At 48.7% G+C, this 19,082-nt stretch overlaps 2 protein-coding genes across 7 annotated transcripts in view; one reads left to right on the top strand and one right to left on the bottom strand.

The window, feature by feature from the left end:
* The first annotated feature begins 445 nt into the window (after positions 1 to 445).
* Positions 446 to 4,577, top strand: gosr2 (golgi SNAP receptor complex member 2). The gene is made up of 6 exons (XM_010874562.3): positions 446 to 606; positions 1,096 to 1,160; positions 2,320 to 2,428; positions 2,948 to 3,080; positions 3,248 to 3,388; positions 3,824 to 4,577. Exons 1-6 carry the CDS (start codon positions 578 to 580, stop codon positions 3,983 to 3,985), a joined length of 639 nt encoding a protein of 212 aa, XP_010872864.1. The 5' UTR covers positions 446 to 577; the 3' UTR covers positions 3,986 to 4,577.
* A 2,375-nt stretch (positions 4,578 to 6,952) lies between these two features.
* The window catches only part of gpatch8 (G patch domain containing 8), a 44,287-nt gene continuing 32,157 nt past the window's right edge, over positions 6,953 to 19,082 (bottom strand). For 4 of the 6 annotated variants that reach the window (XM_010874565.4, XM_029123302.2, XM_029123303.2 and 1 more), the window contains 5 exons: positions 13,049 to 13,116; positions 12,809 to 12,895; positions 11,953 to 12,096; positions 11,580 to 11,710; positions 6,953 to 11,351 (listed from right to left, as the gene is read on the bottom strand). In XM_010874565.4, coding sequence (XP_010872867.2) covers positions 7,418 to 11,351; positions 11,580 to 11,710; positions 11,953 to 12,096; positions 12,809 to 12,895; positions 13,049 to 13,116 — 4,364 coding nt within the window. In that variant the 3' untranslated portion in view covers positions 6,953 to 7,417. Of the gene's footprint in view, positions 11,352 to 11,579; positions 11,711 to 11,952; positions 12,097 to 12,808; positions 12,896 to 13,048; positions 13,117 to 17,304; positions 17,888 to 19,082 lie in introns of those variants that run through there. The other 2 variants (XM_020050949.3, XM_010874569.4) reach the window with 2 other exon arrangements.

A 19,082-nucleotide genomic window follows, 5' to 3' on the forward strand; every position in this document is an offset into this window, starting at 1 on the left:
GACGTCTTCTCATTAAGTCTTTCCTGTCACATGTCTCCCTGTCAACAGAGGAGCCTATTCCCCACTCAAGCATGGGTCGGATTGAGGAGAGGATGGTTTTTGTGTGAAAAGAAAGCACAACTGGAAGTGATTCAGCTTAGGAGTCAGATATGACCTCACAATCTGTCAAAAGCTGATTATATGTGTAGTTCAAAAAGTATTTTGTTATGGTAGTCAAATTGACCAAATAATAACATGAATATTGCCTAATATGGATAATAAATTATATAAAGTATTTGGCTATGAAGTGCATAGACTGAATTTAGTTTACTAGTACGACTTCCTCAATGTCATTTTCTGTATGTTTGATTGGAACCTTCCAGCTACCAGTCTCGGCCTCGTAGCGTCGCTGTATCAATTCTTCGGCGTTTTTCATTTGGGAGTTTCCGCTTTTCCATTTCCGTACACAAATCATTGATGACGTGTGCTTAGCACAAAAAAAGCTTCTTGTTTAAGTTGCAGAATTAAACGATAGAAAGGTTGTACTCCAAAGACCGAGGGTATTTTCTGTGGATTGTGTTTTTAAACATAAAGCAAAATGGAGACATTGTACCATCAGACAAATAAGTGAGTGTTTCTGTTCTCTTTGAAATAAATAAGGCAGCTAAAGTAGCTAGCCAGTTAACTAGCAAGCTCACTTGTGAAGGTTTGAATGGTCTACTGGCTACGTTGCTAATTGGTTTTCTTATTGTTAAGTTTGGACAACAAATAGGCGTTGTTCAGTTAGGTAGCGGATTAGTTAACTGGGTAGATAACTGGCATATGACCCTACAGCTTGTAACGTTAATGTTAGCTTACCTTCCTAAGCTTGTCATAACTTTTTTTTTAACTGTCGACCTAATAACGTTTTTATGATGTCCACATACCGAACTCACCGGCTAGCTAACCAGATTCAAACATCCGTAGTTATTCCCCAAAGCTTCTATATAATTCAGTCTTCATATTTTCAGTTTGCCCTTACTCTGGTTGAACGGTTCTGCCGACTAGTTTCCCTAGACTTTCAATAATTTGAGAAATAAAGTGGTATATATTTTGCTTTGTGTCTTTATTAATCAGACAAATCCAGGAGGTGCAGTCTTATATGGGGCGTCTTGAGAACACAGATCGTCAGTCTGTCCACTGTAAGTTGGCCACGTCAATCAGTCCTTTTCCTTCCTTCTTTCCTGAAGTCAATTCAATGGATGTTGTGTCAACATTTGGTCCATCAAATCAAAGATACCGATATCAGAATGAATTTGCTCTACTGGGAAAGGTTTTTCAACGGTTATCTACTTTGATTTAATCTGTTGCATATTATCAAGTACATAGAACATTTGACTTGAATCAGGACTCCAGATGTAGTCATTTCCACTTCTATGCATTTTATTATAATCTGCTGGTGAAATCCAGGTAAATAACTTTTGAAAAACTTCTGAGTTTATAACTAAGCTAAATTCTGAAGGCAGTGCCCACCTCTGCGGGCCGAGGTTCTTTCCTCCGCCCCCTTCTGTCCCTTTTGTTTCTGGTGTTTGGGAAAGAGGGTGGCTGTGCCTTGCCCCCCCCCCCCGCTCATTGTTTTAGGAGGTGGGCAGGGCGGGCTGTGTTCTGTGAGCCAGGCTGGTGCCAGGGCAGGAAGCCGACGGGTGGGGGCCAAGGGAGGACACGGAGGACGCTGGAGATAATGATGGCAGCCAGACGCCCGCCTGCCCGCCCGCCCGCCCGCCCGTCATGACAATGACATCATCTTGCATGTTAGAGGGTGGAAGGATGAAGGAGGCCGCGTGCGTCAAAGCCGGGAGTCACTCAGTCAGTACGCACAAGGGAAAAGGGTGGGGTGGGTCTGAACAAGGTGGTGCTGGTCCTTTCAACGGGGAGATAAATGCTTCCCATAGGGCTAGTGCTCCTGCCACTGTGGAATCAAAAAGGATCTCGGATCTCGGCTGTCTAAGACCGAAGCAGGGGGTGTAACGATGGGTATCTGACTTCCAATAAGGCTCACTGGCTGATTTGCTGTTATGACAAGATTATGTGCAAGGCCCTTTGTTTCTATGGAGATTATTAACTTCCTCTGCTAAGTCTGAGGAAATAACACATTTGCTTTCATCCCCCCTCTTGGATTCACCTTAAACTGTGGGCCTATGATCCATGGGGGTATGGAATTGGGAACTTAACTACTGTATATTACAAACAATAAAATCATCTGTCTTGTCTGATTTATTTGAGTCAACATTTGCATTTTTCATAAGGTAAGCCTATTCGGGGCAAACGTTTAATAGGTCTTCTATATTGTGTGCTTTCCAGTGTTGGAGAACGAGCTGCAGGCCAGAATCGACCAGATCTTCAGCCATTTAGAACGTCTGGAAATTCTAGCCAGCAAAGAACCGCCAAACCGCCGTCCGAACGCCAAACTGTAAGTACACTTGAACCAGTCAGTTGGATGACACCAAAACCGCCCAGAGACGGCGGGACGATGAGTGTTTCAGAAGGATGGGTGGGACCGAGACAAGGTAGCAGCTGGATGAAACAGGCAGTGTTTCTTGAGCCCTGTGGCGATGCTGCTCTTTGAAAACATTCCCCTCAGAGGCCCCGTCATCACTGCATAGGGCACGGCATGGCTTCAGAGCTAGGTAAACAGGCCCCGAGGGACATCGGCTGTGCCCCGTCCCGTCGCTCTCCTCTGATCTCAGGACAGCCACGTTGGAGGGGGGCAACAGGGTTGAGCCACAGCCAAGTGATGCTCCGGAGAGGGGCGCTGCCCTGCTGAACTTTATTTCGTGTACGGGACGTGTCGGGGGAAACGTCATCATGTGTTAATGAACAATGAGTGACTATATCATGAGATGCCGTGTAGAGCAGGAGAGCGTGGGCCTCGATTTTTCCGTTCAGAGGTTTCACGTGACACCCCCCGCCTGTCTGTTTCCCTCTGCAGGCGGGTTGACCAGTTGAAGTACGACGTTCAGCACCTCCAGACGGCTTTGAGGAACTTCCAGCACCGCCGCTACACACGAGAGGCGCAGGACAGAGAGAGGGAAGAACTCATGAGTCGCACCTTCACCACTAATGTCAGTAGAAGTGGCCCGCTCAGAACGCAAACGCCCACCCACGACCTCACCCGCTGCTCTCATACCGAGCTACAGTCAAACACCTGTCGGATATATCCAGCGGAACCTGGTATGTTCCGTTTGTTGGGGACAGATGTTTGAGATGTTACCGCTGTTGTCCCCCGCAGGATGCAGACACCTCCATTCCCATAGACGAGACGCTGCAGTTCAACACCAACCTGAACAACGCCCACAAGGGCATGGACGACCTGCTGGGCAGCGGAAGCAGCATCCTCACTGGACTTAGGGACCAGAGGGGTACCTTAAAGGTTTGTGTGTGTGTGTGTGTGGGGGGGGGGGCGACGACTTCCTGACAGGGCATTCACGCCAGTTGATCTTATCCCACAGAGGAGTCAGTGTACCAAAAAATAAGAATAGAACGTTGATGTCCTCAGCAATGACCTACTAGAAGTGTGTGTCTGGTGATCAGATTCTGTTAGGCTGGCCGTGAGAAACAGCTGAGGGATAGCCAGGCGGACAGACAGGCAGAAAGAACGGCTGGGTCTGGTTGCTAAGACAGCCTCTCCCTAAGTCAAATTAAGCTTATTAGGTTCTGATACTACTTTTTATTCCAAACTGTCGTGAAGCTCAAATCCCATGAACAAACCTCAGCCTTTCCTTCAGAGACAATCCGTGTAAGTTAAACTTGTTCTACTACTTAATGTGTTTTCTGTCTTCCAACCTCGGTCTTCTCTGAACCCCAGGGGACCCATAAGAAGATGCTGGATGTGGCCAACATGCTGGGTCTGTCCAACACGGTGATGAGGCTGATCGAGAAAAGGGCCACCCAGGATAAGTTCATCATGATCGGAGGGATGCTGATCACCTGTGTGGTCCTGTTCCTGGTGGTCAAGTACCTGGGCTGACCGGGACTGTCTCTTGTCTGCAACCGCAGCTTTCCCTTGGTCAGTTTTACATTGGTCTTGGAATTTTTTTGCACATTGAGCCCGTACGAAACGTGATCTGTGATAAATTAAGCGCGTCTTTTAATTGGAGTGTTCCTTAAACATGTTGGGTTTCCGATCATCAGAGGGCAACAAACTTTTTATCAGTCTAATCAATGTCAGAACCACTCAGTTGTTTGCACCAGAAATGGCTGATACACAAGACTTGTTATACTTTAATATTGCATTGAACTGCGCAGTGTGGAATAGAACCTTGTGCCATGGAGTTCCAGGTCACTGAACACTCCCTGTCAACTCGGCTGTCATCCACCCTTCAAACCTCCTGAGTGGAGCTGTGGGTGGTTGAAGAGAGACAATGACTTTTCTAAGGCCGGTTACCTCTTCTTTTGTAAACCATTTGTCCTTCAAGTTCCCCCTGCTTTGCCTTGATCTACCATATGATGGTCTCTGTGAAAGCTATTCAGTGCTGTTTCACCTTGAACAGCTCAAAGAAGAGTCATCGTTTCATGGTTGATGCCACTGGACAAGGATGAAAAATAAAGATGATTCTCAAGTAGTGTTCTCTGGAAATGGATGAAGCCTCTCATAACACAAATAGCTAACAGTGCTGCCTAGAGATGTGGTTGAGCTCAAAGATTAACCTGTATGCGAGCTAGACAGTAAAATCATTTTACCCACCCATGTTTTGTGAAACCAGCTGAACATTGTGTTGTTACCACACTTTAAATGTGAATTATCTCTATATTCTGCTTGGCCCAAGTCTCACTGTGTGAGTGCAACCAAGGTTATAACTGTAATTCCCTGGAGTTAAAATAAATACAATTGTTTAGAAATTGGTCTTTGATGTGTACATGATCATTCATGTAATGTAGTAATTGTATTTTTGGAAGAGCCCCTAACATAATTCCCATTCTAGTACATATACAACAAAAACAATCCTGGGAAAAGCAATTTGCAAGGAAATAAAGCAGGTGTTGCATGACATGTAATTAAGACAAAAGTTATGTACCTAGTTAAGTGTATCAAAACAAACAGCTGAGGCTACATCCATTCAACTGAACTCTGGCACCATCTAGTGTAAGCTTAGCATTTAATTAATCTTAGAACTTGCAGCTAGTGATGGCCATTCGAGGCTTCATTAGCGTTATTTTAGCAGGAGGATATTATGCTGGCAGCACTCAGATTTTCTTTATTACAATAAAAGCCATAATTGAAATGTATAAGGCAATATAGTTAGTCTGTGAAAAAGAAAAGAATAACATTGGAACGGACATAAAACATAAAATGTACAGACTAGATTAACTATGTTACCTTATATTTCAATGACTTTTATTTTGAAAAAGAAAATTTGAGCTAGCACTGCTAGCATAATATTCTGCTGCTAGAAGAATGGTAACGAAGCCTCAAATGGCCATCACTACTTGTACCAGTCCAGGGATATTCAGCTGTTACCCTACGAGGGCTAGAGCCTGTTGGTTTTCAGGTCTACCTCATTAACTGCACTCCCCTGGTATCCCAGGTCCCTGTTCAGAGGGTTGCAATGAAAAAAAACGTCAAACTGGCTTAGAGGTTCCAGAGTTCGAGGGCTCTAGTCCATCTTGCATGCAAACTTTTAAGCTAATCATTAAGCTTGTAATGTGAAATATGAACTTATATGGTCCTCCCCATCTAGTAAAGGCAGCATTGGATTTGTTTAAAAGTTCTACCCTCAGTTTATCATGTACTTTTACTAAGAACATATGCCAATTGACAGCAACATGTTTTGTACAAGGATAGAATGGATGTTTTCACCACACCAGCTAGTGGATTGGGTCAGATGCGCAAACCCCCATGGCCATTCGTTCTCAAACTGCTTCCAGAAACCTCTGGACATCATGGAGCCTTAAATTAACTTGCCTCAATCAACTTGTGAAAGTTTTAAAAATTAGTAAACAAGTTTATTAAAGTGTGTTAGGTTTGGAATATATCTACCATATGTTATGGCTGGGTGTCCCCAGGAAAGATTTGAAAACCACTGCGGCTGAGCTACCTGCCACCCATTAAGCTGCCTATTATTTACAACTAGAAACAGATCATAGCATTGTCAGTAGTAAAAACATACGCATACAAACTCATGTCTTTATTTGCTGACTCATCATAAGATTTAAAAAAAACCACTGCTGCCACTTACACACTTCGTTTCCCCATACACTCTTCAAGCCTTCCCCAACAGGATACGAGTTCAGAAATCTGATGAAATTCACATGCTTGTCCATCTTGGTTCTTTCAGTTTCCATTACCATTCTTTACCTTTATTTTTAAACGGTACCTACAGACCTCTAGAACGTTATTGGGTTCAACTACAGCCATTTTATTTACAATGAGCAAAAATTACACGAGGAAAAAACATATCTCCTTCTGAGGAGCAATTTGGAAAATAATTTAAAAACAAAAAGACTATTATTGCAGTATACTACAATCATACATTTGTTACATGATGCAAAAGCAGCATCTTGATGTACATATTTCAGTGCAAGTCATTTCAATGTACAACCCCTTAACACTGGGAACATGACCTTTGACCCTACAGCACTAAGAGGTGTGTCCTGCCCCACCTCCCCAGTACCTCCAATAAAACCTCTCCTTTCTGTCCCCCCCCCCACTGGTGACAGCTTGGCATCCTTATGGGCAACATTAATAATAATAATAAAAAAACACCCCTCTTATGCCAATGATAGAGGGACACTTCACATTACTTAGTGATCTATCTACATTATAATGTAGTACACAGTTTGATTATTAATGGTCATGAAGAGAGCAAGTAGTCGTGTGAGAACATAACAGGATATTAAAGACAACAGAATTGCGGCAGCAGACCAAAGCCACCAGGTTACATTACAAAGTCAAGGCTGCTACCAGTCTAGGGTGACACTTTACCTACCCCCCCCCCCCCCCCCCCCCCCCTGTCATCTTTCCCACAACACCACCGTCCAGCTTATGGCTTCAGCCGTTGCCACTCTTTGGCTGTAGGAAACAATCAAAGCTATAAACTGTGGGACACAAAAAAAATACTCCAGTGGTTTCTGTTCTTTTTCTTCTACCTTTTAACCTGGGTACCCATAAAAAAAAAAAAAAATGCCGTCTTATGTCGGAGGTCACTTAACCCCCTCCCACCCTGTCCAGAATCCTCAGGGTGAATGTCACTCAGCAGCGAGCACAAGGAGGGGTACATACAAAGAGCCAGGTAGCACCTCTGTCTGGCCGGCGATCTAATGGTGGCCAGTCCGATGACGTTCCCATCATCGCCCTCCGCGGCGTCACTCCACCCCCCCCACCCTTACTCAGATGTTTAACCAGGCCTGCTCTGGCTAAGCCTCTGGATGTGGACACCTGCCTCTGGATCGAGTCGCCTCCTCAGGAGCCGTGGTTGGGGGGGTGCTGAAGGTCCTGCCCTGAGAAGATGGGGTGCAGGAAGGGGTGGAGCTGCAGCGCGGCCGCCGCGGCCGCGTTGGTGTGGCGGGGGGCGAACAGCGTTGGGTAGAGAGACGAGTGTGGTATGTGGTGGAGGGCTAAGGGGGTGTGGTGGTGAAGTGCCGAGGCTGGGATGATGTGTATGGGCTGGCCCGAGAGGAAGGCCGTGTGATGGGTGGGGATGAGTCCGGCGTGTCCCACCCCCAGCTGGTGGCCCAGGGAGTGGCCAAGGGAGTGGCCCAGGTGGGACAGGGAGATGGGGGTGAGGTGGTGCTGGGGGATGTGGTGGACCTGCGCTAATTGTGGGTGGGGGTGGTGGGGGTGGATGCCCATGGCGGCAGCCTGGGCGGCGTGGTGCTGCTGTATGAGGTGCTGTACCGTGGTGATGGAGGTGGCCGAGGCGGCCGTCACAGCAGGCTGGTGCTGGTGGATCTGGATCATCTGCTGCTGGGGCGGGGGGGGCGCCGGCTGGAGCTGGCTCGCGGCGGCCGCCGCCGCCATGTTAGCCGCAGCCTGCGCGGCGGCGGCGGAGGGGAAGGTCTTGACCTGCTTGGCCAGGAGCTGTTGCTGGATGTGCTGCTGGGCGGCCTGCTGAAGCTTGCCGTACTTCTCCATCTCCTCTGGGGTGAAGGTGATGGGCTGACTCTCCAGCGGGGCCAGGCCGTCGTCCTCCGCCTCCATGCCCATGTCCTCCTCCTCCAGGCTGGGCGGGGGGTAGTTGGGGTAGGCGTGCATGGGGGGCTGCTGCTGTTGCATGTCGGGAATGAGGGGCTCCATCATGGAGGGGTCCTGTCCCTGCTCGCCCTGGTACGGCGCCATCAGCATGGCGGGCTCCTGACTGAACATGGGCCGCGCCTCATGAAGTACCTGGGGGTCCTCCTCTTGGACCATCACCACAGTCTCCTCCACCTTCTTCTGGACAGGTGGAGGGGGAGGCGGAGGGGGGAACTCTCTAATTGGCTCCACCAGGATAACCTCTCCCCCAGCATCAGAGCCTTTCCCGGCTGATGACTTCTCTCCATCTTCAGGCCGGGTCAGTGGGATCGCCGGGTATTTCTTCCCTGCCTGGAGCTTACCGAATAGTGGAAGCATGGATTTGTTGCCGAGAGTGGGGGGTAGTTTGGGCCCAAAGTAGCCCGATGGTGGATCCTTGATCTTGGTGCCAGCCTTGGGCCCTGTGGCTGAGACATCTGATCCCTTCTTGGAATGGATCTTATCCAGAAGCTGGCGGGCGGTGAAGTGTGAAGAGGAGTTCCTCTGGTCTCCTCCTCCTCCTTCTCCCCGAGACCCCCCTGCCCTCTGGCTCTGGGAGCTAGACGAGTTGCGGTTGAGGGACCGCGACGAGGCGGAGCGGGGTGACTGCGAGCGGTAGATACGGGAGCGGTTGAAGTCCCGGCGGCGAGTGGCACTGTCCGCCCGGCCCCTGTGGCCCGCCCGGCTCCGGTGAGGGGAGCCCTTGGTGGAGCTGGAGGAGCGGCTGGCCGAGCTCCGGCTGTAACTGCGCCTCCACGACCTGGCACTGCTGCTCCGGCTCCTGCTGCTGGAGCTTCGGGAGCTGCTGCTGCGGTGGCGCCGTCGACGCCTCCTCCTGCGGCTGTGGCTGCGGGAGCGCGAACGCGAGTCCTCCGAGGACGAGGAGGAGTAGTGGCGTCTCCGGGAGCCCCGCCGCCCACCACTGCCCCGCCTGTCATACTCCGAGTCGGAGGAGCGCTTGGAGTGCCTCCGGTCGCGCCCCCCGTCGCTGTCGTCGCTGTAGCTGTCCGAGTAGCTGCGGCTGCGCCGGCTGTAGGCACTGGAGGAGCGCTCTGAGCTGCTGGAGTAGGATTGGCTCCGGGAGGCCTGGCCACGGTGATGCCGCCGGCTGCTCCCCCGCCTGTCTCCCCGATGCGACGAGTGACTTCGGGAGCGGCCGGAGTCCTCACTCTGGTGCCGGCGGCCCTCCCGCGGGGTAGACCTGCGGCGGCGGGAACGTGAAGTGGAGCCGCCTCCTCCCTCCTCCTCGCTCTCACTGCTAGGCGGGCGGCCCGGGCCAGGGCTCTTCTGGGCAGAGGAGGAGCAGGAGGCGCTGGGCGGTGCACTGGGATCAGTCTTCAGGCGTTTGGTCCCGTTGTGCTCATCAGAGGGCTTGGACTTGTCGGAGCCTTTGCCCGTCCCACCTTCCTCCGTCCCAGACGTCGGAGGATCTTCCTTGGCTGGACGTTTCCGCTTCCCAGGTTCTGTTCCTGCTGGTGCCACCGAAGCACTAGTTGCAGCTCCTGATTTCTCCTCTTTTGGTTTTTCCTTATCACCACAACCAGCTTCCTCATCTTCCCCTTTGTTTTTGCTCTTCTTTCGTTTATGTTTTTTCTTCTTTTTGGTTCTCTCTGCAGGGATCTCGGTTTCCGCCTGCCCGTCCACTACGACGCCCTTGTCCTTGTCTTTGCGTTTGGAGCTTTTGCCAGACTTCTTGTGCTTCTTCTTCTTCTTCTTCTTCTTTTTCTTTTTGGCTCCGCTGTTGCTACCCTGCAGCTTTGGTTCTTCCGTCTCCCCTTGGGCACCCTGTACTTTCAGGGAGGGCTGGTCCTTCTCAGTGCTGTCAGTGCTGGGCCCAGGGACAGTGGTGGCCTGGTCAGCCACAGCAATCCCCTCAGTGACTGCCTCGGCTGCCTCCGGATTGGCCCCTGTATCGGTTCCCTCAGCGGTCGGCCTGGAGGACTTTGCTTGTCGTCCAGCACGGGCCCCTTTGTTGCGCGACAGCTTGAAGTCGAAGTAAAGAGGGTTGCAGCTGTAGGAGAGGGGTGGCTGAACCTTGGTGAACTCCAGCAGCTCAGAGGGCCACTGCAGGGTGGTGCTTTCGTCTTTGCTCAGAACCGGGAAAAAGGGGCAGGACGGGATTTTTGGACCGGAGTTAGTCTCTGGGACTGGGCCCTCCTGCTTGTGTTCTAGTACTGCTGCCGGGGCTGTTAAAGGAGCGGTCTCTGTTGAAATGATGGAGGGCACTTCAGTTTTCACTTTAGGTGATGAGGGAGTGGCTTCGGTGACGGGGACTGCAGGAGTCATCTCAGGATTTTTCTCTGTTTTACAGTTAGTAGCTTTTGGCGTTATCTCCTCTGAAACCATATTCACCTTACTTTCGGTCTTCTCTTCTTCCTCCTCCTCCTCTTCTTCTTCTTCTTCCACCTCCTCCTCCTCCTCTTCTTCTTCTTGCTCCCTGATCTCGCACTGCTCCGTGGCCTTCATGAAGAGCAGGAACTGGAAGTGCGGTTTGACGCGACAGTGCGCTGGCGGGATGTAGTGGTAGTACTCAGGCTCCTGGCCAGCCCAGCCCTCCTCCTTCCTCATCATCATCTTCAGCTTGTTGAGAGTAGAGGCCAGCGAGGCTCCATCGTCCTCCTTCTGCTGCTCTGGCTGGTCTTGCTGCTGTGGCTGCTGATGCTGTTGTGGCTTCTCCTCCTCCGGCCCGGCAGCTACACTCCCCCCTCCACCTCCCTTGGGGCTGTCGGAGCTGCAGCCTGACATCTCCTCCTGTGCTGCAGCCTTCTCCCCTCCTTCCTCCTGTCCCTCCTCCTCCACAATGTCATCCTGATGGAGATCAGCGAACACTGCGGCGGCTGTCTCCAGCTTCACCGGGGCTTTCTTGGCGAAGGAGAAGGACACGCTGACCTTGGAGGCCACAGCCGGGTTAGGGGACGAGCTGCTCTTCCCCAGGCAGAAGCTGATGGTGGGTGCTGGTTTGGGGGAGGCCTGCCCCCCACCGCTCTTCTCCTCCCCTAACAAGCCCTCCATTACACAGTCTGCCGGGGGAATGTAGTCCGCGGTTACAGCGCTCCCGTCCTCACCCTTCTCCCCGTCTACGGCCACAGTGGTGGGTTTGAACATGGGGCCACTTCCTGGGGTACTGGAACAACAACAGGACATTCAGAGAGTTTGGACCTCAGAATGTCACTTTTGGAATTTCTAACCAGCAATGACACTTTTAACATGTAATGTGGAACACAAAACGGACATCTGCTTTTATCATGCGCTGCACAGATGGCAATCTGCCGGACCCTTATCAAATGAGGTCTTGGTTGCAGCCCTTACTCCCGCCAGCAGGTGGCAGTGGAGGGTTCAGTACATAGCCTACCGGTCCTGCTGCTTCCTCTGCTCAGCCAACTCATGCAGCCTGCGGAGCATCTTCTCCTGCTTCTTTCCGCCCTTCCGGGAGCGCGATGACACGTTCCTGGCAAACTCCCTCTGCTTCAGCTCCTTGAGCCTCTGCAGCGAACAGAGGGCAGGGTGGAGGGAGAGGAGGACAGATTGGGTCAGGGAGGGAGAAAAAGGCAGCGTGGAGAGTGAGAACAGTTCACGCAAAGGCGGGCGATGGTGCGCCAACATTATTAACAAAGCCCTCTCGCCTGAGACACCTCCTTACCCTGATTTCTGGTATTCAACGTTCTGTTTCTACAAGCGGACACACCCAGACACGAGACGTGTAGGCAGGCAGAAGTCCTCCTCACCTGCTTATGAGCGTGGTCATAGGAATTGATGTGGTTGTCAAACTCCTGGTGCTTTTGATACTGCTTGTCACACAGCTCACAGTAGAAGTTGGCCCTCAGGTCCTCCAGGGCTTTGGCAATGGCCTTCTCCTTCTCCACCTGATCCTGGGGGAGGCAGAGGGAGGAGGTGTCAGTGACACTGTTCATGGATGAAATGATATCAGACCCAGAACAATCATGCTTTTTTTATCCACCGATCGTAGCTCTTGGTTACTGGTTGAGTAACTTGTAAACCAACAGGAAAACTCAATGGTTGATAATCACTCCTGTTTGACAGTTAAAAGAAATCCATCGCAAAAGCAGGCAACTTGAGGCATAAAAGGATGGTGCTGGCAGGTCGTCATTTAAAAATGCCTGTCAACAACCTGAAATCATCATGACATTTTGAGCCTTGCGGTAGTTTGAGTGTCCGTCTTAACTGTAAAGACATCTCTCTCTCTCTGTCCCCATAGTCTAATTATCATACATGCTAATCTTCACACCAGCTCAAACAACATGACTCCAACTTCTCACATCAAGTCTTCCACTTTTCTCCGCAAGACAGAAGGTGAAGGAGCGCGTTAATACAGAGCCGGGGAGGTGAAACCAGAGAGCATCGCCACCCAGAGGAGAGCAGCAGAATCTTAACTAGACATGGCTGAGTAACTGGCACAGCAAAACAACAAAAACCGGGAAGGGAAGATTATGTAAATGCAGGAAACAGTGTGACCTTGAAGCCAGTGAACAAACGCTGGAGCCTGTTTAAAGAGGGCGCATGCACATCAGAAGAGATCGGTGTATGGAGGGTTCAGCCGAGCCAGTAAGAAGAGAGCTTCACCTTGTATTTCTGCTGTAATTCCTCTGTGACTTCCTTCTCCACCTCCAGCACTTTCCGCTTCTCTGTAGCATCCTCGGCAACATCCAACTACCGCGGCAGAGAGGGCACATGTAAATAGACAAACTCTCGTATGAACAAACCAACCAAAAGAGAGTGATCGGCCTTAAGAAATCCCCTGGCCGGTGTCAGCAGAGTGTACTTGGTAAGACAGACATGTTAATATCATTAGCAGTATCTTACCTCCATCTCCATGCGTCCCATCCCCATGACATCATATTTGAGGATGATGGGCACAGGGTCAGTGCGTCCTGGGGGGGGCGGGGGGGGGGGAGAGAGAGACAGACAGATGGAAATATGAGGCTCTGACACCAGGACGCGGTGAGGGGGGGTGGGGGCAGCTCTGGGACAGCCTGCTTTTAGAGCACAGGGTGCTGGGGTTAGAGAATATTGCCTCGGAAGTGCAAAGAGACCAGAAAAGCTACAGTGAACCAAACGCCAGCCATTCTCACAGCTTACCACAGCCACCAGGCACAGCTTAAGTCCCCGGGCCACTTGTCTTAACCTGGGTTCTCTTTTCACTGCTCCTCCCCCAGAAAGAGATCCAAATTGCTCCTGAACCGGTCCTATATTTCAGAGGTAACCCACAGAGCTGAGCAGGGGGTGGGTGGGGGGGGCACGGGCATCTCTGCATCTCTAGCCAACCTCTCCCCTCCCTCCTTCAGCACTGCGGTCTGTTTAAACGGCGGCCTGAGGGGCTGGCTGCTGCGGCAGATTACTGAGCGGAACACTGCGCTGCTGCAACACCGGCAGAGGCAGTGCAGTTAAAGACTGGCCTCTGCATTTCATCTGACAAGCAGCTGCAGCCGCAGCACCCCCCCCCCCCTCCACTGGACTACCCTCCACAAGCCCCAGGGCTGTTCTCTAGGAGACCCAGCCTCTGCTCCGCCTAACCCGCATCCCGACTGGACAGTCTGACCCCACCTTTCCCTCAGTCTGACTTAAGCCGCGTTATGTAAGCTGTGAAAAGAGCTAGATCAGAAGGAAATTAACTTTAAAGTAAACAACAAACCGAAAAACAACCGAAAAACAGAATGAAACAGAAAGAGATCAAAATCAAAACTACGTTGGAGATTTGACACGTAATTGCTTAATCCACTCATAATCAGCCAAACGAAGCAGAGAAGAGAAGAGATAGAGGGAGTAAAAAAAGGACACAAGCACTGAACTACAGCCGAGTGACGTCACAGGCCAGGAATCGCCATGGTGACAGTGCAGGGGAGATACTTACCTGAGGAAATAGGGTATTGGGGGGAGGGGGGTTGAGGTTGGACAGATAAGAGACAGACAGACAGACAGGGCTTCTCAAAACAAAAAGGCACAGAACAAAATTTGGACTGCAGCAGTGGCTGTTGGTTGGCAGCCAGGTACACAGTAGATCGGACTCCAAACAGCCCTTCCGTTTGGTTTCAGTTTTTTTTCTTTAGTTTACGTGATTGTCAAAATTGATTTTTTTTTGTTTAGACCCATTTTATACCCTTGGGCAAAAGACAAATCTATTTGAGACAGGCCGCTCTACAGTTGACAGGGCTAGGAATTAACAAATCCACAATCTGAAACAAATGGCTGGCTACAGCTATCGCTACGCAGCACAACCCAATTAGCTATTCGACATCACACTAGCGCAGAGGCTAGGCTGTACTGTAGTCTCATCCTGAAACATCTTCTTCGTGGGACGCCGTAACGTAGGGCTCTGCCCGACACGAACCGTCTGATCATATAAAACAAGACGTGTTCCAAAAGGACCAGTCGTATTCTTCTATCGTAACGGGGAGCCGGCGCAGATCATTAGCACTAGCGTTAGTGAGCAGCAGCCTCGAGTTTATTCACCTAATGAATTCAGGAGTTCAAGAAAGGAAACCGAAATGAGCACACGCTAATTAGCGCCAGAACCCAGATGTGAGACTAATTAGTTCCTAGCCCGTGGGGCAAACAAAAATTACAAAAATAATAATTGAAATCCTCTAATATCAGCCAGTTCTCTGGATTTTCAAGTATAATTTGTATGGTCACAGCCCAATGGTATAATCATTATTGTGAAGTCTTATAGCCGCATGTGTATGAGATGGTAAGAGCCTGTCTGGACTCCAAACCCCACTACAGTGTCTGACCGTCGCTTGGATATATAAAGGCATTGTTCCATTGGTCTAGATTTACACAACCAAATACACAGACACCCTATTATCACCTTAATGTCGTAGTCCGTATGAAATCAACGTGCCTATTATTATAACTGAGCAGAGGGCAATTTTCTTTAGATCTCTCTTAGACTAGGACAAACTATTAAAAAGAATATAGAGCAGTCCCGCCAGAAGAGGGAGTGCTGAAGACCAGCCCATAGACGGACTGACAGGCCACTGCAGTAGAGATTTCCACCAACGGACCAGAGGGGTATTCCAGGAAGCTGCACTAGTAAATTAGCAAGATCTGTCAAAACAGAATTTGTGCAAAATCTGTCTGTTTTACTTCAGGAAGAGTGCTTCAAGTACAGCCTGACCAGAAAGCATAGTGACAAATGCTATGAACCAAACCTGCTAACAATTAGGTTAAGTTGATCGTATCCTGTCCAATTAATAAAACGTCACTATAGCCTGTCACTGAAGCCTGCATTGCGCACAGTGCATTATAATGGAAACAAATTATTGGTCCTCAAATACATCCTTTAGATCACTCAAGATTTATTGGTAAACGTTCATTTATTTGTAATTATTTTTAACTGAACCTGTACATGTCTGATGTACACTGACTACTACACAAACTGTGTATTGCCTTGCAATCTTTCTCAACAAATAACGTACTTGTATGTTGTTCTTATATTTAGTTTGTATCTGCTGCCAGTTCCTTTCTGCCAACATGGGGCTACAACTACAAATAGAAAATATTTGTCGTCATGTATTGTATTTGTAACCCCATGTAAAGCACTCCAAATCATAACGAACCAACCACTGCAACAGTGAAACACTTTAGACTACTACAACTTCAATTGTAGGCTTAAAAAAATATATATATTCGAGTTGCAATAAAAGTGCTCTAAAAGAACATTATTAATAATAATCAACTAGATCTGTGTAGGTCTACAGTATTTGATTATTAAATCATGCCACTTCACTTTTACTCTGCCAGGCTTTGTATTGAACCCCCAACCCGCTCAGAAGTGTTGAAATAAATCTTCTTTAAGAGTATAATCATTAGATAAGGTCAAAGTTGTGTGATTGACAAAATGTTATCTAGCATGTAATTAATCAGCATTTCCTAAATTTCAGTTATTTTCAGCTAGTTGGTTAATGACTCACCAAAATAAATAAGACTATTATCTACCGCCTTACTATTTTATTTGTTTTAGTTCCTTTTTTTGTTAAAAATGACAAATTAGTCTTCTCTGATTTATTAGAAACTTCTAGCTACCTTGCATGTCTTCCAGTAAATACAAAGCTGATTGATTCGATATTCCGCCCATTGTCGCACAGGTCGGATTTCACGATGTGTAACTTGTCTAAAATCATTTTAACCTGCATACATTTCTCCAAAAATTGGTGGTGGCTAGGTGAAAATTGTGTGTTTTATTTTATTTTCCAGGGCATTTAAATGTTTTACTTGAGTTCTGTCCCGCTAGAAACTGCCGATAATACAGCCTGTCCGATAATAGACGCCAGGTCCAAGATGCGACGCAGCGGTATTGCTCCTTTGGAAAAACAAAAACATCTACATAATCGTGGTATAGGTAGTGACAATTTCTCAATCTAAACTACTAAAATATTCCGGCCTGTCTTTTGACTCCAAGATGTCCATAATGTTTTCTGTCATCTTCACAAGGACCTTTTTAAATGTCGCATAAACCACATGGCTTGTCAGATGAAATGATCGGCGCTTCACTTAGCCTACAGACTTAAACGAAAACCAGCCGAAAATGAAATGCAGGACTCTCATCTGGTGAAGAGAAGCCGGACATGTTCAGGAAACAATTTTATTGAGCCATCTTTCTGGAATACCGCTCTGTTCACTGAGAACATGAGGAAGGAGTCACAATCCAGGCACCCAATCTAGAACAATTATATATTTTTTGGCAACAATTACAGATGTCCCCAACTATCACAATCTTTAAAAACACAGTGACGATACTTTCAGCATTACCCATTCCAGTGGAAAAGAAAGGGACCGGACAAAAAAGGGTGCATCTTAATCACAAGGCGTGAATCACAAGGTAAAAAAAACTGAAAACAAACAAAATGAGAATGTTTCTAAGAGTAATGTATATGTATATATGACAATATACAAGCAGCAGAATGAGGACTAATACAGAGAGAGAATTGAAAGCCTATGTAGCATTGGTGCTCTGATGACGGGAAAACAACATATGACATTTTAAAAATGGGAGAAATAAAAAATAAAAAAGAACAAAAAAATAAAAACAATTCAATCGGGGGAAAAATAACATTTACCACTAAGTTTACCATCAGCACAACATGGGCAGGATCAAATCGCTGTAAAAAAGAAACACCAATTGGTTAAGCAGGAAGATTGAGGCACATAGAGAAGGGAGTTTGGGGTTGGGTTTGGGGTTAGGGGTTGTTCAGTATGGGGGGGCCATAAAATCCCTCTCCTCAGGGAGCTTACAGGGATGCCCTCTCACCAGTGCCCACCCGCCCACCTTCCCAGTACCCTAACCTGGCCCAAATGACGTCAGTAACATTCCCATCAAATAAGAACTTGGAGTGGGGGGGGGGTGGGGGGGTTGAGCTGGACTTTTTCCGGGTAGGGGATAATTGTTAAAACAGTGGAGTAAGGACAGGTCCAATGAAGAGCAGATCAGAGCGAGTTCCATACCCCAAAGTTCATGCTTCAGATGTAGTGTGTAAAAATATACAGGAGCATCTGGTACACAAGGAGGGACAAACGTGTCTCATTTGATCCAAGCATGCAACCAATCAGCTGGTCCCTGACAACAGATCACCAGTTGACACACAGCCACCATTCTCTCCTGCAGCCCTTCAGACGGCTGGTCTTGTCGGCCTGATTACTACCCCCCCCCCCCCCCCCCCCCCATTTACCCCCCTGTCCCACTATCATGCCCTGGGTGATGAACCACAACATAGATGTACCTAGGAAGGGGCCACAGGGCTTTGAGCAGTGCTTAGGACTATGGGTCCCACACGATGGGAGTGTGATGTCATGACAATAACAGCCAATGGAGTCTTGGCAGGTGAATTTCAATGTGTTCCACGGTGTGTGTGGGTGAAGGGACCGTCGAGCGCAGCGTGCGGTCTAGGTCGAGCGCTGCTAAAAGCCCCGGGTGACTGTGAGAAGGCAGGCAGGAACGCACCTCAGGGACAGGCATGCTGTGCAGGGAGGAGGGGCACAGGGAGAGGGATGGTGGCTGTGTGACGTTGGCAGACATGAGAGGGCGGGACAGACATTCTGGGTGCAGGAGGTTGGCGTGAGGTTTTCCCTGTAAGTTGCCCCGAGGCCCCCCCATCAATGACTGACACACTCACACACACACACACACACACACACACACATACATACACAGCTCTGTCCCACAGGACGTTGGCACGCATTCATACACACGCTCACTTCAAAAAGTGTGGAGGTATAGGCAGGCAGACAGGCAGGGGGGAGTGTCTACTCTGCAAGCCATTCAAAGGACTAAGCCGTGGTCAGAGCCAATCAGAACCCTCGCCCCCAACAATGGCAGCCACGGACACTCAGGAGAAACACTGAAAAGGCTTGGATGATTCTACAGGATGTGATGAAGTCTTTGGTTACTAGGATCTACCTTGATTTCAAAAAAAGGGATTTTGGTTGAGGTTTTTGTACTTTGAATCAAAGCACTGTAGGTACATGTGGGCAGATTGTGCAATGTGAAATAAGAGAGTTTAGTGATTTATGAAGCCAAGAAGAAGCCAAGAGGCCGGTATTAGCCTAGATTGTAAAAGGGGGTGTTACATTGAGGTCAATTGTAAAGTGGGAAACACACACACCCACACCTTACACACACACAGACACACACGCACACACACAGACATAGAGGGAATCCAACAAACCTTACCTAAAAAAAGGGGCAAAAAGAACAAAAGAAGAAATGAGAACAGAGTCAGTACAGTGAAAACTCAAAGCATAGGGGACACATTGCTACAAATAAAGAAAAAAAAAGGCTTCTCTTCTGACAGGAGGGGGAGAGAAAAGAGAAGGAGATTATAATCCTGTATTATTATAA

Source organism: Esox lucius, chromosome 11 (genome assembly GCF_011004845.1).
Source record: "Esox lucius isolate fEsoLuc1 chromosome 11, fEsoLuc1.pri, whole genome shotgun sequence".
NCBI lineage: Eukaryota > Metazoa > Chordata > Actinopteri > Esociformes > Esocidae > Esox > Esox lucius.